The 25,443-nt window shown below is 34.7% G+C and overlaps 1 protein-coding gene across 5 annotated transcripts in view; it reads left to right on the top strand.

Annotated features, from left to right (window-relative positions):
* The window catches only part of Ack-like (activated Cdc42 kinase-like), a 190,611-nt gene extending 171,877 nt beyond the window's left edge, over positions 1-18,734 (top strand). For 4 of the 5 annotated variants that reach the window (XM_081736496.1, XM_081736494.1, XM_081736493.1 and 1 more), the window contains 4 exons: positions 6,928-7,573; positions 11,400-11,553; positions 13,241-13,478; positions 16,110-18,734. In XM_081736496.1, the coding sequence (XP_081592622.1) occupies positions 6,928-7,573; positions 11,400-11,553; positions 13,241-13,478; positions 16,110-16,322 (1,251 nt within the window). In that variant the 3' untranslated portion in view covers positions 16,323-18,734. The other variant, XM_081736497.1, reaches the window with a different exon arrangement.
* The last annotated feature ends 6,709 nt before the right edge of the window (positions 18,735-25,443 follow it).

Below are 25,443 nucleotides of genomic sequence, written 5' to 3'. Positions count from 1 at the left end.
TTGGGAAAGGAAGGATTCGGCCTGGGACCTCGGTCAAGTATCATCCCGGCATCCCTTACCCATGAATCGAACCCGGTACCGCTTCAAATATATTTAAATATTATACTGCTTTTGTAGAGATGAGATAGGGGGATTTACTACCTGCTTGTAGACTCATGTACAATTTTCTGGTTTCTTTTCAAAAAGTGTTACGCATAATATACGAGGAAACACTATACGTTGATTTAACATTTCATTTATCCAAAATTTCACGGCCGTTACTATAAGTCATCTTTAAAAAGACATTTCACTTGTAAAAAGTAATTTCGAAATTCAGGACTAATTTGGGTACCACTTCTATTAAGGCGAATAGAGTAAACTAATGTATCAGTTTGTTTTGGTGCTATTAGCAACAGAAAGTATAGCATTGAGGGAGAGTCCCTTTCAGTACGGCTGTACTATATACAAATTGATTTAACTATTTTTACAGTAATACATTGAGTTATGACTTGTAACCAAAGGAAGGTTTTCTTACAAGGTCAGCTATCATTAACGTTATCGTTACTGCGAATGTGTCAAAGGATATTTGAGTGTGAGTCAGTCTCTCCCAAGTAAATAAATTGTAACTCATATTGGTAATCCTTTTGATTGATTTAATGTGTAAAGAATAAAGTGCGAACTTTATATATGAATAACAATGTGTAATTCATTGTTTACCGTATTGGATGGGCGTCTCTGGTGTGTTAAAATTGAGGAGGACGACTAGATTGCTGATAGACTCAACAAAATTTACGTCAAAATAGTAAGTAAATGGGAAGTTACTTTAATTTAGAGACAGTGCGATCTAGCTTCTACCTCTACCAATACATTTTTTCTTCATCACTGTACGTCACTTGCTATCATTGAAGTTTCCATTTGGCTTTCGTTCCATCATACATTCTATATGCCATTCAAAGTACAATTTCTTCTCCAATGCTGTTCTTTTATCTTTTCTAATTATTTCCGGGTATGTTATTTTACCTCTCTTATTCCCAATGCTTCTCATTGATTTATCGCTCCAAGTTTTTACCTATTCTTCAATATGCAAATTTCCTAGACTCAAGAATATTTTTCTCTTTTCATAATGCTCACGTTTTCATTCTTTGCAATGTAATTTTCTAATTTAAGTCTATGTTGTAGCTCTTCATTCAGTGATTCATATGGTATACTTCTCATGGTTATCATCAGGTCATATTAAAGAGCTTTCACAATTTCACCTGCTACTTTCCATTTATCGTTCACTTTTTATATCTTCTTAATAATACTGCCAAGATACTAAAAAATAGGCACCTGCTCGACTTTCTTTCTTGCTCAGGCTTCTGTAATTGTTACAGCTCTTCCAGCCGGCATAGTAGGTACCATGCGCGCCTTCGAAACGTGGGGGTTTCGGATTCAATTCCCAGTAGTAGAGCATTGGAATTTGAATATGTAATTCGGATTCGACTTTAAACTGTATATCCACGTCTCACGTAGCCTCAGGGCTGACAAAGGATGGTAAACTTCAGAAACTATAGCTATAATTTTCACATCCTCAACATCCCAGCCATTATTACTTTCATCTTTTTCATATTTATTTTTTGCCATTTCAGTTGCACCAATCCGGTACTTAACAGTAGATAGTTATCTGTTCTTACTATTTCTTTACTTTTTTTTACTTTTTTCGTATAAATCATTTCGACATTGATCCATTTCCTCTCCTACAGAAGATATTGGGGGACACGTCCCCATCCCCCTGCCAGAGACGCCCGTGCCTTACTGTAAACAGATTTCAAACATGTGGGACTCCATATTTTATCAAGATCAAGAAAGTGATGTTTTGTGTTTAAAAATACCAGATGGCTTTTCACTTCTCGTGTGATGTATTTTACTGCTATAATAAATACTATTAATATATGAATATAACATTGTGTATCTGGATGTTTGAAAAATTACTTTCAGTTGCTATATGATAATTCATATATTTGACTGTTCTAGTGTATTAATAGGATATTGCAGATATTCATTTTAGCTTAGTGATGATTACTTTTTTTCTGCTGAAGGGAAAAGTTGAACGACATCATTTGTGCCGTGTAGGGAAGTTCCATTTTCGATCTCAAATGCCGATACGAATCAGTTGTCTTAATGGTATATTATATTGAAATCAGAGCCGGTTTCTAGTAATTTCAGGTTCCAATAGAGAAATATAGTTTAGTTGTAATATACTTAAGCTTGAGATGCGAAAACATTCATAAAAATAGTTTTAAACTAAAGATAAGATGCATCATTGGATCTATATTATTAGTTTTGCGTTTTTTATAAATATGAATGAAAAAGTAAATTTGCTACTTTTTTGGTAGTTGCTATCGAATCAAATTTGAGGAAATCAGTTACAGAAATAAACGTGTGCGATTTCTTGTTTTGTATTTTTTTTTTAAATAATAAATGTCTTTTGCATACTTTTGTAGTATTTAATATTTCTATGTATTGCTGCAATATGTTTGATGTCGTTAATAATACAACTAACTGTGTGCTTGTCTTCTTTTCTGTTGCTTTTTTTCTATTTAATTTTGAACAGATACATAAAACTTACTCCAAATCCATGTCAACCCCAGGAACACCTGTCACACCTTTGCCTTACGCCCACAAGTACTTAAGGCATCGAGCTTATAAGAAATGCGTCACCCCACCACCGACTCCGGGAACTCCTAGTGAAGACTGCAGCAGCCTGGAGTCTGATTCCGATGTGAGCCGTGCTCCACTTTGGGGCAGAGCTTCTACAGAGTTTTGTTTTGCGCGGTCCCGTGACATGTTGCCTCATGTTGACATTCACTTGCCTTCGTCTTCTCAGTCACCATCTCCACGTCCAGATATTATGCCAGTTACCAAGCATGTACGCGCTTCTAGTTTTCATCACGAAAGACAAAAATATGGCTTAAGTAAGCATGCCGCACCTAGCTATCCCAATCTTCAGTCTTCCAGAAGAAGATGCAGAAGCTCCTCTGACGGCAAAAGAGCCGTACAGTCTGCATGTACTACTCCAACTCAAAAGTATTTGGCATCACCTGATGATTCCCTCACGGAATCGGATGATGAAATGGAGGATCGAGCACCACATGAGGCCTTAAAACAAAAACTCCCCACACAGATGGATACCTCTCGACGCCATGTTCTCAAACCACCAAAGAACCTTCTTCTGCCTTTGCCTAAAGCTTTCAACTATAGCCATCTTAACAAATCAAAGATATGGCGAAATAAGTCACCTCCACCTCCCGCGTCTTTTCTCAATTCCCTTTCCCCACCCTTTCCTCGTTATGAATGGACTTCGCGACAAAGTTGGCAAAACAATGACGATGATGATAGTGATGAATGGGAGCGAAGCAAGCCAGATACCTCTCGTGTTTCGTCGCTTGTATTATCTTCCGACGGAACAAGTCCAGAGGTGTCAGAGTATCCTGAATTTTCTCACGATTTTCTCCCTCCTAGTCCAGCTCCATCATCATAGTATTTTCCAATCATCATATGCATGCGCAAAGGAATTGCAGTGATTAGTGTGTATGTGTATTTTAATTTTTCAAAGGCATTTGTGATAGTCTAGTTTATAGTTATAAAATAGAAAAGGAGATAAATGTCAGTTCGCAAAAATTTCATATGCAATCTGTAAAATCAGTATCTAAACATGTGTGAATCAGTGAACAATCGTGACATTAGCTAGTTACTTCATTTATCAATTTAGAGTAAACATAATCAGTTAATTTTATATGACCTATTTCTGACAAAATCTTCCTTTAATATAGAAATTCACTTGAAGGTATATATATATATATATATATATATATATATATATAAAGAAGAAATTTTTTGTGAAAAACAATATTAAAAAAAGAGCGTTAAACAATTACAAAGAAGACTCAAAAGATGAGTTGTAAAAGATGGCAACATTAAAGAGTATTTTTTTTTAAAAAAAAGATCAAGTAAGTTTGTCCGAAGAGTTCTATTAGGTTTGTCGTGGTAATGATCTCCTGAAATGTTACCATCATTTTTAGAAGTAGTATCGCAAACGTTAATGAAATACTTTGTTAATATGAAGTACAGTTCTGTATTTATTAATAGATTATTTTTAAAGCTAACTTTTATATTAGATTGCTATTTACAAAATTATTAATTTTAAACTAATCCAGAACGAGACAAACTAGACGCCGATTGGGTTGGTGATGGCTAAATTATTATATCTAACTCATTAAATACCAACATTTTCAAAAGAAAAAGTCCCTATCAACCTGTAACATAATGGAATACTGTAAAGACTTTATCAAGATATTTTGGCTACAACTTCGAAAACAAACAACAGAACTGGTGCAAATTATTGTAAAAGATTATTATTGTGAAAGATATAGCATTTCCAAAAGTACAGGAACACAAAACCAGATTAAATTCCGAAGATGTATCTTGGACTTCAAATCGACAAAGCGCTGTTTTGTCTTTACAAGAGATGTTGCAGTTCACGTCTTAAAAACTAGAAATTTTCTTAATGAACATTCTATCCTTACATCATGCTAGGTAGTTTATTAATAAATGTTTCATTCTTTACTCACCAGCGTGTATTATTTTCAAAATGCCAAATTGTATAAGCACTTACATACTGCCTAAAATACCATGTGTAAATTCATTTGTAGTTTTTGCTAATTCTGTGCTGCGTAGTATGAAGGGGCTAGACATCAGTGAGAAAAAGGTAATGACCTTCATAAGTGTCAGAAAAACACTAGCAACAATTATTGCCGAGCTTATTAGTAACCGTGAGAACATCGGTTATATCCTAATTCTCTCTGATTGAAAATAATCTCGACAAAAATTGACAGCACTACATACAATCTTTGAAAGATCTCCAGATATGCAAGTGTGACAGTAATTCAACGATGTGATTGTTGTCTTCTAACCCATTTTGATTACCTTGATATATTAAACTATTTCAATTTTCCTTTGTCAAAAGTAGATGCAGGATACGTTGATTGAAGATAGGACAAAAGTATACCTTCAAAACTAAGTTGTTGTCAGCTGTTGGATAGTGACAAATGTTTGTAGTGTCTAAAAAGCTCTTCTAATTTGTTTTGCTCTTGGATGCTCTTGGAAATGATGCGTATATGATTTAGGATGAGTTTGTGCATAATTAAGTTTCTTAGATATCCATTTATTAAGTTGCAATGCAGTATAACTTTTAAACAGTCGCAAATGAAAGTTAGTGCTTTTGAACTTCGAAAGATGCTTTGTTGTATACATCGGTCATACCCACATCATGGTAGTTAGGCTCATGATGATGTCCTTGGTTTGGAAGTTATGACCGGAGAAACCTCAACAATGTTCTTGCAGCATTTAACCATCTTGCAGGTTTTTTAAATATGAATAATCGCCTTAAGCAGTTCCGTCAAATGTGCTAGTCATCATTCAACCTAATTTTCCCCTAATATTCCACGAATTAAGATTTATCGAAAGATTAATTGTTTTTCCTGAAATGTTAGAGCCATGGTTTAGGGAATATTTACAAGGTTAAAAATTATATTAAATATAAAGCACATTGTAACAGGATATCTTCATTAAAACAGTATGTACATAAATATTCATTGTATTGATCTCACTGAATTATATGATTCCTGAAAATAAAAAATGTGTCAGTTTTTATCTGATGATAGCTCACTGATTCACATAGGTATTGGTTTAGTGTAACTGCTAATGACGGATGTTAAATGTGTAAATGAAGGCGATTCGTTGTTTAGAAATTTTACAGCTTCATAGTTACGTTTCCTGATGCTGTACAATGATACTTGAAATGAAAATTAAGTAGAAATATTTACATTTAAAGTTCGTTTAAGAAGCTACTAATGTCTCCATTACCGCTTCCAGTGTAGTTTTTCTAAAGGTATACGGCATCACTTTATGAGATATAGGTACTCTTTCCTTATGCATATAAATGTTTTAAGAAAATTAACATCTGATATTCGGAATCAGGTGCATATTACCAACAATAACTCAGTTGTAATTTAAGTAAATGCGAGTGAAACAAGTTAAAATCTTCTACTGTTATTTTAAGGTGTGAATGTATTGCTTGAATTATTTTGTGTCATTGCATTAAAACATGTGATAACAGTGGGAGGTAGCAGTGTAACAAGTAGTTTACGTCGAAGAAGATAGTCTGACAAAAGGTATATTTTTACTTGTAATTATGAGAAAGAAAAACTAGCCGTCCAGTGATTGCTCAGTTCTTCATTGCTTCCCTCAAAGGTGTTTGTCATCATTTAATTTTCCACGGCTTGATGCTAATGCAGTTATTTTGTTTTCAGAATTTTTGTCCTTTCTTGGTTTGAATTACTCTCTCTATCTCGATAGTGATTTAAAACGTTAGTAAAATTCGCATGATGGGTGAAGATTAGTGATATAATGTGGTAGTTTAAAGTAACGAATACATCGCAGTAATGATAATGCTTCTCTAAGTAGAACACTGTATCACTAAGGATAAAGTGACATAAAATTACTGTGTATAAATACGAATGAAACCTCAGGAATCCAAATGCCTCGTCATGCAGTGTGTGTGCATGTCTGTTGGTCTGTTATGAACCAGTGTAGTGTGTTTTTAAGATTATTTTTATATGTATGATAAGAAATGATGAACGTGATTAAGAAGACTGGTTTTATATTATGTTTTGCTTCTTTTGTAGTTACTGTTAATAAGCATGTGAGACAAATTGATAAAAATTTTATTTTGTTATTGTTTTGCTCATAGCACATTGTTCATTATTGTTTATCTTAATTTTTATTCTCTGTTATATGTACTTTTTTTACGTTTGTAGTTTTTGACAACACTAGATGTAGAATTTCACTTGTAGTTTATGTTTTTTATTTCTTATTTTTGTTTTTCCTTCATGTTCGCTTCACTTGCAGTCCACACTAACCGAAGAAGCGAAGGCCGTTTACAACAGTTTGGTGGAGCAACCTGTCATTGACAACCCACCCACTTTCCCTCCCCCCGAACCAGACGAAACGAACCCCTTGAGAATGCTCCGATCAGGTATTGCTGTCCGTCCCAGAGTACGAGGCAATAAGCATCACACGCTAGAACGTTCCCAAACACAGAAGAGTTCTTCTCACGAATCTTCAACGATTCCTGGGAACAGACAAGAACCTGAGTGGTCTCGAAGTCTTCCTCGACCAGCAAACCATGTGATTGCTGGCATTAGAGTTCCTCCTCCCCCTACCACACCTGCTCCTATTAATAGGCCACCCGTGAGGCTTCGGAGTCAGAGTTCGCAGGGGTCAGATTCCACAATCCCGGATGAAGTGCAGGAATTGGAGGCTGGAAGGGATGACCCGGAATCTGTCGTGGGAACAGAAACGCAGAAATTGTCTTCAAGTGAAGGAGAAGGGAATAATGATGCAGGAAATCCAATTCCACTTCCTCCACGAGATCGAAGCAGACCATTGCCCCCTAGCAAGCCTCGACATCAACGAAAACATCCTTTAATTATTCCTGGAGGAATATCACGAAACCTGGCGAAAATATCCTTATCCGGAAGTGATAGTGATACTGGTGAGTATACCATTGTGTGTAGGTTGGTATTAGAGGAAATAATAGTCTGTTCTGTTAATAGTCGTAGATCCTTATGTCATTCTTGTAGTGTAAGTATTAAAAGTACGTGCTCAGACAAAATGAACTCTTCGTGTGGTTTAAGAATATTAAACCCTAAAATAAAATCTTGTTATCTCAAAGATTGATAAAAATTGTTCAATAGATAAATTTGCCAGAATGTAAGTGTATGTTGTAATTATTTTGAACGTAACAGTGCACGAATGTAAAACTTAATAAGTTGCTCATTTCTCTAATTTGTCCGCATATCTGTAGAACTTTGATAATATATTCCTACATGAGAATTGTTATGTGCCGCTACAATTGCGTAAGTTATTCGGTTGGATAAGTTTGGCAGTTTCTGAGTTGGAAAATTGTAATATACTTGTGTATTGGCAGAGTTGGACATTAGGGAAATTCCATTAACACAAAAAGAAAGAAAATCAACAAATTAATGTGAGATTAAACACGGGTTTTTATGTTGATTTGTCTTAAGTTCCTGTGTTTGACGTAGTTGATATAATTTTTAGCTTGCCGATTTTATTTGGCTACTATACAGAAAATTAAAAGTCAGTAGGGGCTAGTTTATGTGAGTTTGAATTGTTGATAATTAGACACCTTTCAGAATAGTTTTCTCAATAAAACAAAACACTGAGTTGTATATTGATATATAACTTTTCTTCAAAAAACTGCGCTTATTTCCTTAATTATTTCAATATTTTTAAGATATGGGAATCAATAAAAGTTACCTTTCACGAATGTATTTAGAACCATTTTTCTAAATTGGTTGTGGTTTATAACCACTTTAACCAGTTTCATCATCCAATTTCAGCGCTAATATTTGCCTGCAGATATCATTGAAAGGTTGCTGGATGTGACTTCACATGCAATACTGTAAATGTTGCTATCCAAGGGCTGTTCACTTAATACCAAAATCGTTCTTTTCTTCTCAGAAAGTACTAATTGTAGCGCGGAATCCTCACTGCATATACATGTGGAAACATTTTAGACGAGGTAACAGCGTTTTCTCTTACCTATACCCTAGCAGTTAAGTGAGACGTGATTGTGTGCGGTATGTTGTATGTCGAAGTGCGAAATGGTGTCATTCCACAACAGGCATTCCAGGGATACTTTTATTGATGGCAACAATATTGGAATTCGTGATGAGAATTCTGGAGGACAGAATCAGAACACATGTGTCGCCACCATCAGAGAACTGGAGGAAACAGCCGCAATGATCCGACATACCTGGCCAGTATCATCACAAAGGACGAATCATGGGTTTACGGGTACGACCCCGAAACTAATGTAATGTCCCAATGGAAGTCACCTGATTCTCCAAGATCCGAAAAGGCCAGACTAGTCCAACCCCAGATGTAAGTGCTACTTATGTTTTTATACATGTTCGGAATGGTTCGTCACGAATTTGTACCACGTGGCCACACTGCCAATAATGAGGTCTTTCACAGCTGTATTACAATGGTTACGCGATTCCGTTCGTCGTAAACAGTCTAACAAGAGAGTATATGAACAGTGGCGTTTGCATCATGACAATGCTTCTGTCATACTTCAGGGATATCAGACTTCTTGGGTAGAAACAATAGCACATTATACACCATTTTCCTACTTGTCGGATGTAATGTTTTTCTGTTCCCTACACTGAAATGCACCTTAAAATGGGAAGTATTTGACACCATTTAGAATAACACGATGAGGGGACTCCGGCGCATTCCACAACAGGCGTTCAAAGACTGCTTCCAATAATAGAGACAACATTGGAACTTGTGCGTGGGTGCAATAGAAATGTACTTTGAGGGGGGCATGATGGACTAGATGGTAAACATGTCATTTTTACAGTATCAGTGTGGCAATGAAATGAACAGCCCTTTTTTGAAATTCTCTTCTATTTTTCCAATTTTGTTTTCAAAAATATCTGGCAACGTACCTAAAATTAAGTGTTAAAACTGAAATTACACAACTTTGAAAAAAGAATGTAGGGATGTATATGTATGAATTTAGAATATATATTACGTAGTTAGCACGTACGAATTCTAATGCGGATATCATAGGGTACTTCCACCTTGATTATTCCTCTTGGCGAAATCGAAGTATACTTGTGAGGTACATCACATATTTCAAATCGCAATAGTATGACAGTGGATTAGATCTCATAAAATTCAGATTCCAGATACGTTGCGAGACCTGAATGACCCCCCGAGAAGGAAAGAAATTCATTAAGCAGCAAAAATGTATTAACTTCACCCTGAAAAAAAGGATGTGAGGAACACTGTCAGAGTAAAATTTTTATTATACATATCCAATTCATCCCGTTTGCAATACGCTTAAAATATATATCAAGACACCAAATACTATATACGTTGACAATAAAATTGTTATTCCGTAAGTTTGTAGTCTTCCAGGAAAATAAACAGCATTTTAAAACATTTAGATATCCGTTGACATTTCAGTTCAGAACACAAAGTAAAATCTTTGCAGGTAATAAGCATAATCAATTTAAATAATTCATTTTGTCGTATATATTTTAAACTATTCAACTTTAATTTACTCATTTCAGTATTAATGAAAATGTACCATTACCTTTATTCGTCGAAGCATTAAGGCTCCGTAGTACATTAATTATATGGAAACAGGATCATTCATAAACATTGCTTACATATTACGCTGGATCTGCTTTCATAGATGTTAGTAATAACTGTTGTTGTTTTGTATTCAGGAGTATTAAGTTTCCGAATTCTATACTTTTTCATTTTAAAAATATACAAACTAAGAGAAAAAGAAGCTGTAAATGTAGTTTTCCACTTAACGAAGGCCTGAGACGAAATTCAAAGAATCAAAGTTTGGACCACTTCGGATTTATCCTTGCATTTTAGATCAGAGCAGCTAATCCATAAATATGCAATAACCTTGTATCTATTGAATAATACAGTTGATGTTATAAATCACAATTACATCCAATTTTAGATTAAGTTTGAGTTACTTTGTAGAATAGTAGTACATGTAATTCGATGTTACGAACTTAACGTCAAGTTTAAATAAATTTATCAATAATAGAAATTTTACTGAAAAAAAAAAGCACTAAGGTTAGGGCCTATCGTGTTCAAAATAGTTAACTGGCGAGTCATAGGACACAAGGAATGCACTTTATAAAGGAACACAGAAAGTTAATAATAATTGGTACAGCTATACCATATATGGGCAACAGTTAAAAATTATAAAAAATTACAAGTCACGAATAAATAATTACATAGTAAAACAAATATATATATATATATATATATATATATATTGAAGGCTAGTAGAACACAGCATGGAATAAAACACGGAACAAAAAAGAATAACAGATGCCTGTGACGGTTGACTTACGGTCTGTTACACGGATACACAAGGAAAGAAATATGCAGATTCTTCGTAAGAAAACACTCATAATGTTTGAACAAAGTAAGCTGAATGAATGTTTTCGGTCGTTGCGGTGGTTGACAAGAAAAGAAAAGAAAATAACAATAGTCCGTTGTTTATCTGTTTTCCAATGATTATATATTTTAACCTTATTTGTTTGTTCCTGATTGACAGTGATCATTACGGTTGTGCTTAATTTTTATGTATTACAAAAGCAAGATCACTTTCCTTCTACTGATTAACATGTTCTTTTTTAACAACATTCATGATATAAAGGTAGTATGTATGAACTTGATACCAGTTGTATAAAAATAGAAATAGCATTGTCTGAGTTTAATTCATTCTAATGTTAATTTACTTTTACCTTTTGTAGCCTCACGAGGAGATCTATCAGCCGGTCCTAGTCCAAGTTATTTGAACGTAGAGTTCAGTCATGATCCACTGTCTTCGGGGCAGTTCAGTGATCCTTCGCCAGATAGTGTTTGTCAGTCACCTACGTCACCTCAGCATTCAGCTAAGATCTGCAGGTAATTAACATTTTCTAAGGAATATTACTAATAGCACCAAATAGACATTGTAGCTGAGCATCTACGTCACTCATATTTTCCCCTTTGGGGGTGGGATGACCACACTATCTTTACAGTTGCTCATCATATCTTATGGCTGGTCGTCTGGTTGCGAGGACTTCCTTCATTTTCACAGTTTAATTCGTCCTCCTATTGCACTAAGCACAAATCAGAACCTTCCATAAGCGGGGTGATGGATTAAGCCTTCGGAGTACAAAATCTCCAGGTTACCGAATCCCACGGTATGACCTCAGCCCGGTAGGAGACCACTTCAAATCCAGGAACCCCAGACAACCTGAGAGGCTTGGTTTCTGGCACTGTCTATAATTTAATCTCCCTGTTGACGTACCACGTATGCTGTCAACCTCCACCTTCCGGACCCAAGGGTACGCATTACTTGCCCATTTGGGAGGTATCCCGGAAGTCCCTGGTAGGGTCAACAGAGTGTTAATGCTCTTCCTACCTCTATTTACGGAAATGTTACACCGTACATTACCGGAACCAGTGGGTGATATAGACTATATATACCAGGCAGATTTGAAAGACACCAATCGCACTCCCCGGTGGGGGCTGCAACAATTGCCTACCTCTCTGATCAATTAGATAGTAGTAACAGTGAAAAGGTTAGGAAAAAACATACTTCAAAAGGTCTGTAGTAAACATGTTCCCATGTTATACACTTTTTAAAGATCCCATAAGCTACAACAACAAGGCTGCGTCGCCGTTCGCTTCCAGGTTCCGGGACATGTCGGCGTTAGGGCAAACGAGCGTGCTGATACAGCAGACAAAAACGTCTCGTTGTCTCGTGTTGCACTGGAGTACTCTCTCCCTTGCTCCATTCTCTGTGGCTATTTCGTCCAACTGATGCTCTGTCACTGGCAAGTGGATTGGAACCATTCCAACGCAAAATTAGCTCCACTCTAAGTAACGTATTTTGGAAAATTGCCAGACAATGTGGGGCACGGGCCATTCCGTTTTAGTGTATGGTGGTGACTGTATGTAGTGTGAGGATTGTATCTTTACATAAGTATCCGGTATATTCTTTTAGAATGTCCAGAATACTCAGACTTTAGAGAACGTTTACGACTACCCATTAATATTAGTCAGGTCTTAGTAAGTAGGTAATCATGCTATTAGTAACCGTGTTCTCGCTGTTATTCGCGAGATTGATAAATATAACATTTTCTGAATCTTTTTAAAATACCTTTTGTGTGTTATTCTTTCAGTCATTTCTCTTGTGACGTTTGATATGTTATTTATTCTTCTAGTTTTTTCATAACCTCTGAAACTTGTTGAATACATATTGTTTTATCATATGCCTAATCTTATTTGATTTCCACATTTTGAAAGTCTTATTTTGATCATTGTAAATTCTGTGTCGGTCATTGGCATTTTCTTGACGGGAACAAATAGCTTCGCTAGTGACGTTCCCATTAAACATCATAAGGAATCAAGCAATAAAATAGCTTGGTTTCTGTGTGTATCTTAAAGGGATCTACAATTAAAATAACTTCTTCTTATAATTTAGATCATTTAACTTTTTTAAAAAAGCGCATTGTATTTATTTTTTGTAGGGATAATCGGCCTGTTTAATAAAGTAATATTTGAGAGATTAATAGCCTAAATTATTGTATTGTCTTCCCCACAGTTTAGATGATAGTTTCGAAAATCAGATCGCATCAGAGCTTGCAGCTTTGGACGATATTCCGGAAGAAGAATCGCCGCCGAGACCGCCGCCACCTATTGTGCGCAATGGTGATCATGTATCATGTGAAGATTTATTGGACTTCGCTTGTGATGGTCCAAATGCACGACGTACTCAAGGTAGAGCGCGTGGGGCCGATTCAGACGAAGTCCGTATTATGGGCAAGGTGCTTGGGAAAGATGTAAGTCGATGGTATTTTACACGAAGACACGAGATATTTCTTAACACAAATACCATCTGTCACATTTTGTTAAGATCAATTAGCAATCTTCTATAATGTGTTCTGGAACTCTTAAAAGGTTTTTTATATTCCTAGCATAATTTCAGCAACCAATCCTGTTGCTTTCGACTACTAGTCAGTAATGAAAATATATGTAACATACTTTATTCACTCGTCTTTTTTCGACACGAAACACTAAAATCAGCAGTAAGTTATGGAAATTTTAGTAATTACTTCGTACTGACTCACAGCTAGTAGCATTAACATAAACGCAATCTACAGTGTACTCTTTAACACGCATTTCATACAATATGAAACGTTTTACTTTTCTTCATTTCTTGTTTATTTTCTTCTTTAGCCCTGCATCAACTTATACAAATCTGCCTATGTACAAGTCTAGAAAATTGCGATCCCTATACAATTTGAAGTCACAATGGATTACTTTTTTGAATGAAGCTGTTTAAGTAAATCCAATTCTTGTCGAGATTTTCTTCGTCCAAATTTAAGATTGAATGTTTTGTTCTATTGTAATATGACTCGAAAACATTTCTTTCTATAGGTGATGATTATACATACATACATACATACATACAGTGGCGGATCCAAGGGGAGGGCTATAGGGGCTATAGCCCCCCCTTGACGCTCAGGTTTACACTGGCTAAAATGGGCTTCAATCTTGGTTTACACTGGATAAAACGGGAAACTATGGTTTAGCCCCTCCCTTGATCATATCCTGGATCCGCCACTGCATACATACATACATATATATATATATATATATATATATATATATATATATATATATATATATATATATATATATATATAAACTAAATTGAATAAAAGGTAAGCAATATTAGTGAAATGGAAGCTCTTCATTACTGACTCCCCATAGAAGGCAACAGGATTGCCGAAGTTATACGAGGAATATATAATTTATTTTTTTTAAAGAATTTCCAGGACTTATTATAGGTGAGGGCTAGTGAATTTTAATAAGAATACTCATAATTGGCTAACATTTTTTGATTTGTATCTTGTCAAAATTTGTATTAAAGTCGTATTATTCTGGTTAATCTCTTGATTGTTAGCTGAGTTATGTATATTGTATATAATTTATTATTGAACTAATTATCATGTGAAAGGTATAATGTGAAAGAAATTAGTACTCACTCGAGTTCTAAAAACTGTAATGATATGTTATGTCAATAGTAGTACTGAGAGTAAGTCAAATATAGCAAAACCACAGGCACGAAAGATCTGGATCCGATTCGTAGTGAGAATTGATGAGAGTCGGGAATCTACGTAGGGTGTAGATTCTGAGTCCACGTAGGCTCTATACTGAAAAAGAATAATACATTCCAAACAAATCAAATTGCATCAGGTAAGGCGGTAAAGATGTTGGGGAAAAAAGCGAGAAATTAAAGAACAAGAAAAGTAACTTTTAAGTGGACACCGTATTGGAATCCAATCCGTAACAATGAAAAATCTTTTTTATATACATACTACAAACCTTAGCCTACTTTTCTACGCGGTCATCATGTAAGTTGAAGCTCTTAGAGCACTGTATCATTTTGTCCGTTCAGCCACTGGTCTCAGTTACATTCATTCAGAGGTGCAGTGATGCGTGAAGAGTTAGGAGCTCTGAACAGAATAAAAATTTATTATATATATATATATATATATATATTAAAGATTTCGTATTTACTTCGCTTTGTTAATATGCAATTTATCGTATATACCGTATATTATAGGTGTAAGTGATCTTCAATTTGGCAAATATTTTCATGAATTAATGTATTTGAAATCAGATTCTGCGTAGAATAGTTTAATAGTTTGTTTTGTACAGTCCTGAATAATGAATATTGTTTGGAATTTTTGGTTGATATTCACTCTTTTCCATTTATTATGCAAATTTCAGGTTACGTTTACCGGAAACAAAAAATAAATAAATGAAAAGAGTAATAGGTTACTTATATCTTAACATTTTAACTTGCACTTTACGTTCTTATTGTTATTATTCTATATATTCGATAATCTAATCGTATATAAGACTACCTTCTTTGAAATTTGCAACAAAGGTGATATCTCAACATGATTAGTTTGACTCACAATCTCTTTTTGGGTCTTATATGAAACAATCATTGAAATTAACTTCGGGACGATTGAGTTCTTATTTCTACTAATTCTGTTTAAAAGTACGATTAAAATCAAATACTCGTAAATAATAATCAGTACATATTTTACGATTAAAACTTAAATATATGTAGTTATTGTTAATAGAAGTTGTTGATAGTAGGTAACAGAAGAGCATTGACGGGATGGAAATTTAGATTTGACACGATTCTGTATCTTTGAAAATGAAATCTCTCCCTGGCATGATCAGTGACTTTTCTTCCCCTTTGCAGTGACAAAAAGGAGGCAGCAAGAGAGTTCTTTTTGGTTGCCTATTAGCTTATGTGAAATGAATAATAAATACTGTGTCTACCGCTATGAATTAACGTGATTCTTTATGTAGTATAAGTAGGTGGTCAAAGTATGAATAAAGTCTTTACCTCTCAATATGAACCAATGATAGCTTTCTTTTCATTATAGATATCACACGAAACTTGTTTGGCAGCCTTGAATGTAGCTGATTGGGATGTCCATCGGGCGATCAAGTTGGTTCGCTTGCAGACACTGCTTGGTGCAAGACAGCCAAACCTAGAGCTAGCTTGTGAGGCATTAGCTTCATGTGATTGGGATGTAGCACGAGCAGCAGGCTGGGTCCTTGCTGCACAGGACGATGGGGACACAACGGAAGTGTGAAAGGCTTTATGAAGATTCGTGATTACCCAGTGCTAAATATGAGAGATCCATACTGGCGTTAGTATTGTAATCTCATGTAATCTCGTGGAGAAAATAGGAATTGTTCCTATTTATAATTAAGAGAATATTTGTTATTAGATAACTAGCAAAAAATGTAATGGTGCTAATCTAGAAATATAGCATGTCGATAAAACATCTGGTATTTTATCATGACATATAATACTATGTTATTTAAAGTGTGTACTATGTACATTAAGCTATGCATTTTTTAAGTACTGTAAAAATATGTAGGTAAAGTATGCACGATTTTTTATACAGTTGCTTTGCTAATATAATTGAATATAAAGTTTTTGTATTGTATATAGTCAATATACCTTTCTTCGCACGATTTTCTGATACGACAACTTCAAGTAAAACCAATAAATCAATTGATTTCCCACGTATCTGATCTAAGAAAGAAATTTCCGCCGTTTTGAAATCTGAGTAAAAATAATAGCTTTTAGGTGTGTTAGTAAGAGTGCAGTTTTTGTTAGTACAGATCTTAAACACAAAATGAAGGAGGAAAAAATAAAATCGAAAATTCGACTATTGAATCAACAAGACGTAATTGGTGAAGCTTTAAATAAGACATTATTTTGTATTTGGTAAAACAAGGAAAAGTTGCTAGCCAAATGTACCCAGTGATTATCGTCTATGTCTTCAAGAAGTGTTGACGAATAGGAAAAAGTTTTTTTTTTTAAGTAATTTTAAAATCATCGAATTCAATATTGAATATCCTAGTATGAAAGATGTAAATGACTTGTAATAATTTGCAGTTAAATATAATAAAGATGATGACTTGTAAACAGTTATATAGTTGTGATTGTAATTTACTTGCCAGGTTATAACTGTAGGTATGAAATATCTTCTTTTGTTAAATACAGGCATAATTATAAAAGTAAAAAATAATGTAATATATATATATATATTGATTTCCTTTTTCAATTCTTTGTATATCAATATTTACTTACTTAGTAGATTTTTTCAATTTATATAATGGGAAATTATAGTTCGCTCGAACACTATTAATTTACTGTTTTTATGACTTCATGAAATTATTTATAATCGTTTGTTAATGTTAATATATCTTCGATCTTGTCATACACAAGGCTCTCAAATAGCTGGAATAGGTTTGATTTTCAGTGCGAGCCTAATTACGGCATGATCGTGGGAAGTAAAATTAAAACAAGCAAAAAATATTTTCACATGTGTAGAAGAAATTAAAAACTACTTAAATATGAAAAGAGCTTTACATTGTTACTTTTATATCTATAGTAATAATATAGTATTGAATTTTTTTTTTTTTTTTAACTCGTACATCTCGTTTCAAGTACAAATTTTTAACGTTCTTCAAATTTCTTGAAATTTTCTATGGATGAAGAGTTTTCTGTAACATTTTTTTTTTTCTGAAAACTACCTTTTCGTGGTGTGCTACTTAAGTCTTCATTGTATAGCACCTTGAATTTTGCCATAAAATAATATTAGAGTGTAACTGCAAACTCAGTGGCTTTATTTTGGCGTAACATAATTCCTTCATCCATTAATTCTTAAATTGATCAAATAGTATGAAATACTTTGTACTATGGAATGTCACACAGAAATATTTAGCTCTCAAAATCGCTTCAGTATGTCATTGTAAAACTGATGTATGAAATTGCAATGTGTCTCAACTGTCTAAAATCAGAATAACTCTCAAGTTTTGTATAGTAGAATTGTAATGAAGTACAAAAAAATAATGAACATCTTTGGCTGGTAAGATGATTTCAAAAGACTGATTTTTTATGTACAATTTGCCTTACTAAAATTACCAATGTAATTTGCTCGTAAGATGTTTTTTTAAAGTATAAAATGTGTTATAGACCGTGATTGGTTGCTGGTCAGATAGGCACAATTTTCGGCTTTTCTGTAACTTTTATAAACAAAAAAATATTTATCAAGAAATAAAAGTATAGGTTTCTGTGTTTGAATTACATATCATGGTACACAAACTATTGTGTATGTCACAGAATATGGGGCCAGAAATCTCTTCATGTTAATGGAATTTTTTTTTGTATTATTGCCTTGATAACTTCTTGAGGTAACTACAACTTGGTATGAAATCTGTTTTTGATACTATTTTATTAATCCTCCAAACGATTACACCTACTGTAGTGCATTTATTTAATGATCTATTATATCACTGTGCCTTTTTCTTCTGACCTGTGGTTTGTAATATTCAACACGCTTTATTGTCTTTTTTTCTAAATCTTCTACACAGATTATATGACGTATATGTGTAGTGTTCATTATATACATTTTGTGTAAAATAATATTATAGTGCCTGTGTTTTGTACTATTATAGTAAAAGTGACTTACAAAAATCTCCACATGAAATTATGACTTCTTTTTTCTAAGAAATTCCCAGCATTAGCTTACCCTTTTAATATCTTTTAAATCAATGAATTATCTTTAAACTGTTAGAGACTCTTTTGAACGCAAAAAAGTCACGAATATTATCTATCTACCTATATACAGGGTGTATCAAAAAGGACTGTACAACTTTGAAAACTCATATTGGTTTATTTATTTAGCTTACAGACATGGTTTTGATGTTATTTTGTAGCAATTTTTTTTTTTTTTTTTTTTTTCACACACACACACCTTATACTTAGAGGTTCAATGTGGCTTCCATTGGTGATGCGGTACACATCCCATCTGAAGTCTCAAATGGTCTACAACGTCTTCAGATGTACGGGGATGACCAAGATGTGTTGAGTCTTACCGAACATGCACTTGCAATAAAACATTTATACGACTGGTAAATAGTAGGCCTCCTGGGACGATCTTTACCATACTTTGCACGAAAATTACGTTACAGAGTTGTCGCAGACTTGGATTTTTCAAGCCAAAACACACAACTAACACGCTCAGGATCAGTAAAGGCATCCATTTGTGCTGCAAGTGTCGCTAGCGCGTGCGATGGCTTGTTTCTAAACTACATCCATTTGTGTACTACGTGAGTCAAAACTTGATGTATTTTATTACAAAATGATACCAAAACAATGTCTTAAGATAAATGAATAAATCAATTTGAGTTTTCAAAGTTGTAAAGTTCTTTTTGATACACCTTATATATATATATATATATATTCACAAGGTAGAACTTTTCTATCTTACTGTAGAATTATTCAGTTAGAATTGCTGTGTTCAAGAGTGTAGTGCAACATAAGGAACTGAATTGAGTAAATATATTTATTTGTTTACCCAATGTTGAGGAAAATTGAAACGAATACTTAGAATTGAAACGTGCTTGGGAAATAAGTCAAAATATGATCAAGATAATGATTAAAACATTTTTACGTGGCTTTGTATACTCGCATCATTGACTAACATAGTACATGTCGTGAGAAATCTTCTATATATATAAAAGAGAACGCACAAATCCTTTGTAAACTCATCACGCTAATACGGCTGAACCAATTTCTTTCATTTTTGGGGGGTTATTAGGATTTGGACCCTAGATGGTTTTTATCATATCACTTTAATTTTTAATTACCAGTGTCTTGAGATAATTGACCATTCAAGTGTCCATACGTACAAATCCTTTGTTATTAGTTCATCATAGGTAAAAATAAACGTATTTATATGCAACCCGCATGACCATGTGACTCGGCGGGTTAACATAAATGACAGGCGATATAATGTTAACATTTACTGGAATCTACTATGGTTTTTATCATATCACTTGAAAGCGAAAAAGTAAAAATTATCTAATTAACAAGGTTTATTGCGTTCCGGGGTGACCGCAGCGAAGCGGGGTGAACGCTGCTAGTCTTTTATACTGAAGATATAGCTTAAATAATACAAATGAATTTGGATGATGATATTTGAGAAAACAAGTAAGTCAACTTCTGTGTAAAATTAAGTTCCTTGCAATATACTCTTTTTTTCCAAACATGCTAGGTATATGAACCAAGATTGGGAGAAAACCATTGTTAATATATATACTTGGCTTAATTATGAACAGTCTTGTTCAAAAGATCTTGGCCATCCATCTCACTTTAGAAGGCATTATTCTGGCAACTGTGTATAGGAGATTATACACTTTTAGGTAATACTTTTTCTCTAAATACTGAGCTTAATTGGCCAAAGGAAAAACAGATGTGGTTAATTTAATTGCGGTTATGGGTGAGAGTACAGGACTTTTCATTTAGAGGTGGGTCACAGTTTTTGAACTAGGCTATACAATAAAACTGTTGTGTTTTAGGAAATTTAAAGCTGCAAATCATCATCACCGAGTTCTCTTTGTCGTGAAAGAAATGCTCTTTAACTTTAATAAAATAGCTTGTGTGTTTTGATTGCCCCAATATTTAAACTACATATACTTCTAATAATACTGACTGATTTATTTCATTAGATTACCATTTCTTTCTTTCTCTCTTTGCAAATACGAAATTAACGAACATGACGACCCCAAAGTTGTTTTTTGTACGATTTTTGTTTGTTTTCCTGTGAATTCTCCAATTCGGACGATCTATAAATAGAGTCGTGCTTCAAAACGGGCGGATTTTGTGCGAACTGAAGTAAAGGTTTGCCAGTTCAGAATTTCCTATTTTGTAAAGCGTTATATTTGAACAACCGCAGTGATATATTATTTTACTTACTTTACAGATGCCGGCTATTCTGTCCGTAATAAAAAAGAAAATGACTTTGTTTGACTTTTATATTATTGAAGCAATTGATACCATCAAAAAGCTGCAAGCGAATGTGGTAACCGGATCGCGTCTTCCTAAGGCGTAACTGTCCAACATTCTTTTATTGTGCATTTGTGTGTACAAAATCTCATTAGTTTCTTCAATCTTTTAAGTTTCTTTGAATACGACATAGTTTCTGAGCACGCTACAGAAGCGTGCAATTCATGTGATGTTTCGTCACTGTAGCAGTCAGTGTCTTCTTTGAACTGTTTATTTATTACATTTGATTTTCTACTGAGCCCTACAACAGAAACGTGAAACAAAATTCGTGCAGTCTTAGCAAATAAATAGGAGGGATTTTTGCAGTATTCTGGAGTTGAGTGTTAGTATGTTAATCCGTAACTAAACCCTGATGTCTTTACTAGCCAAAATAATAGGGAGAAGCTATTTAAATTGTAAGTTTTATAGAGTTGTGCACAAGATAGATATTCAGCAATATATTCTGAATAGCAATAAACTCATTCAAATGCATTTACAAATGTGTCAAATCAAATACGTATTAATATATCATCAATCACATAAGATCTATTTATCTTCACGAAGCCTTCCATACTATTGTGTGTTTGGATTAGTCACTGAGCGATGGGAATTAATTTTGCACCACTTAACATTACTTCAGTTTTCGTTCAGCTGCAACTCTTTTATATATTGTGGTTATCTAAATGAAACAGAGAATGTTTATATATATATGATATATGCAGCTGCGCAACTCATGCAAGAAAGTAAATCAAAAGAACCAGGAACTTACTGAATATTTTTGATGTGTTAATTTTCTAGGTTATATACCATAGTTCACTTTTCTGTTTATACGAGATTGAATTTCAGATTTCTGGTATATAATTTATATCAGATATCCGATACATCTTGTTATTGCATATCCACCTCATAAACAGAACAGACATTATTTCCTTTACATCACCATATAGGTTGATAACTATGTTCCAGATTATCATTGTGAGTACAAATGAACTGACGGCGTGTTCAGCAAGGAGTTTTGTAATCTATTGTGATACTGATTAATATTTGTGTTACATTAGATTGCTTTTCGGCCGTTGTTCAGTAGTTCTGGTAACTGACTTTATTCTTACATAATAAATTCCGTGAAGCTTTGTCTCGAATGGAAAACTCACTGCTTCGCGGTATCCACGTTAGGATAGCCATGCTGTCTCGACTCCGCGTCTAATTCACTTGTTCAAAAACAATTGAAGGTTGATTGGGATATGGACTCCTGTAACAAACTTGAAATTTTACAGTAGTCTTTTTATATACTATTATTATTACGAGGCGCGTCCGGAAAGTAAGTTTTCCTAGGGCGGTGTACAGAAAGACAGTGACCTTGAAACAATTATTATTATAGATATAGCACAGATGATAATACTTTTAAGAATATTCACCACCGAAATTCAGTCACTTGTCATACTGGAATTAACTTCTGTATGCCGATGTCGTAAAAGTCAGCCACGTGGGGGTGGAACTAGTGTATAACAGAAGTCTGCAATTTTTTATCAATCAAAATTCTTAACTAACAAGAATTCCTTGAAGTGTAAGAAGACATTAAAGTCGATCGGTACACGATAATGCTCACCCGCATACGCCCTATGTGAAGCGTTCCACTGCGACGTGTTTGAGCACCCACCGTACGGCTCGATCTTGCTTCGAATGCTGGTGGTTAATATGTTGTAAAGTAGTCACCTATGCTGTATCTGTGGCAATAAATGTTTCAAGGGCATTATGTCTTTTGTTTATATAGCCGTAAGGAAATTTCCTTTGTGACTCGCCTCGTATTATTACTGGTTTTCATCTTATCTTTTACAGATTTTGTTTTCTTGCTTACTTCGTATGGACATGACTTCGTACCCAAATAGTTATTTCTGTAGTAAAATGCATTTTGAAGTAAAACTGTTACTCAAATCGTCCCTTTGATTCATCCAGCTACGCTCGAAATGTTGAGAGCAAAGTGCGCAGGGTATCCTCCGCTGTTTGCGGGTTGACGTTATACTGTATTCCAGTTCATTGTGCACTGTGGAAATCGTCAATAAACAATTCCACCAAAAAAAAAAGTCCAAAAGTGTTCGTGGTTATGCCAGTCCATGCTGTTACGGGTAGAGAATTCGTTTTTATTTCAGATGTAAATTAGTATTATTTTTGTTAAAATGTCAAACTCCTATCAATTGATTTACTAATCCAAGACGGCCGTCGCTCACAAAACTAGATCAGTACAATGATTTAAATTCCAACCAATACTTACTTCGTCTCAATCCACACAGAACTTTAATCTGATTACTACACCTTAGTAATTAATTCTCCGATTTCCACATTATTCGAATAGGAGTTACAACTACAAACATGATGGAACAAGCGTCTTTTTACTAAATATCCTAACAGCTAGAAGCTTTTTCTTTGTTTTACCTAATTTGTAATTTGCCGTATGCGGTTTTCTTTCGTGATGTTTTTCCTTCCGCTCTTATTCTCTAGTTTTCTCCAGTGCGTAGTTTCAGTTCTTTGAACAACGGAAAATTGCAATATATGAATTTTAACATTATTGCCATTACGTTCTGAATGGAATTTTTGAAGAGCCACATTGAAACTATTGCGCTGACCTTCAATGTCAGCATCATTCAGTTCGTGTACACAAAGTGCTCGAAAAGTGTTCCATGTGACATTGCATCGTTAATATGGGTTATACGAAGTTCTAATTTCGAGGTAATTTCTCAAGTTACTACTACTGAGATGCCTACACTAACAAATTTTCCATTCTCGTTACTAGTCTTCCTGCTTGTCCAATCATTCAAATTTCGTCTTTGAAATGCATACTTTTTCTAGTGTAATATGCAATTCTGCTCCGGAACTCCTAATACTTGCAACTAATAATATTTGTCGTTGTTATACCAATGGAGATCTCTCGTATAAACACATTGCAGCAACTTATCAATTCGCCATTATGAATGTTCTTGTTCGAACTGTTATGCTCGTACCTAATAGCCATGAAGTGGAGGAGGAGTAACGGAACTTATGGCCCACTCTAAGATTCCAATATGGCGCCCAACGTGATGCTTCACTTCAATGTTCTTATTTGGCTGTTATTTTATGCCATGTTGTTTTAGGCAATGTTACTTCTTGCCTTTGTTATTTTATTAGGCATGTATCGAAGATATTTATAGTTCATTTATATTGTGCTGTGTGATAAGAATTTTATACTTTTTGGTGAGCAATATGTGATGTATTAAATATGTTGAACATATCCCTGTAATTCTACTAAGTTGGTTTTCTCTATTACTTGGCTGCTGGTTGTTTGATTTGAATATTTGTCAACATATCTGTGGAACCCTGAGATACATCCTGTACTAGTGTTATCCATAACCTAGCCGGCAATAAGCCAGATGAAATCATGTAAAACAGAAGTCAAATTTCAAAACATGCTCCACAGTAATAGGAAAGTATAACACGTAAATTCTACGTGCAAGGGCTGGATAAAGTAAGGGTAACATTGTTGTAATTCGCACGTAGTTTCATGTACAGAAGAACACCTACCTTTCTTCAATATAATCACCTCCCATTTCTATAACCTGCCAAACGTGTGGAAGGTATTGTAAACTTGCAGCGTGTCGATCTTTGTCAGTGTCCCGCAAGGACTGCAATATGATACGGATGATGTCTTCTCTTGTGTCGTAATGTTTCCCGTGAAGGGATTTGGGGTAAAGGTCGTCACAAAGTCCCAAAAAACATTGTTGTGTTCTGCGCCTACACGCCACTTCAATCTTGATCCACGCACGCTGTTCGTCTTCCCGAAAAGTATTGTTATGGCGCTTCCAGTTGTCTCTTCTATTTCACGATACTGTTGCTTTAGACTGAATAACATCAGTCATTATCACTCGCCACACTTTATCGCCTTACATTCACGTAGCAATTACGAAAATTTCGTAATGCTGAGAGATAATCCTTTGACGTGAAAACAGTGTTTCTATTACGTTTTATCCAACCTATGTATATAGTAGAGACCTGCACGGGCCGAATTTTTCGGTCCGAGCCCAATCCAGCCCGAATGTGCCTAGGCCCGGCTCAGCCCGGGCCCGAAAAGTTTTGAAGATTTTCGGCCCGGCCCGATAAGTTTTTTAAAATTCTTGGCACAAGCCCGGCCCGGGCCCAATAAATTTTAAAAGTTTCATTTTGTAACATTTTTCACGGGCACACTTCTTCAACGTTTGTCTTTATTCTAATTATTGTTTAACGAAAGTCAATAATTATTGCAATTAATCGGCCCCAACCCGGCCCGGCCTGAAGAGAAATCAGTGTCGGCCCGGCCCAAAGAAATAACAGAGTCGGCCCGTGCAGGTCTCTAGTATGTAGAT

Source organism: Thermobia domestica, chromosome 13 (assembly GCF_964235325.1).
Source record: "Thermobia domestica chromosome 13, izTheDome1.hap1.1, whole genome shotgun sequence".
NCBI classification, from domain to species: Eukaryota; Metazoa; Arthropoda; class Insecta; order Zygentoma; family Lepismatidae; genus Thermobia; species Thermobia domestica.
The sequence above is the reverse complement of the archived record's forward strand: the minus strand, read 5'-3'. Positions and strand labels throughout refer to the sequence as shown.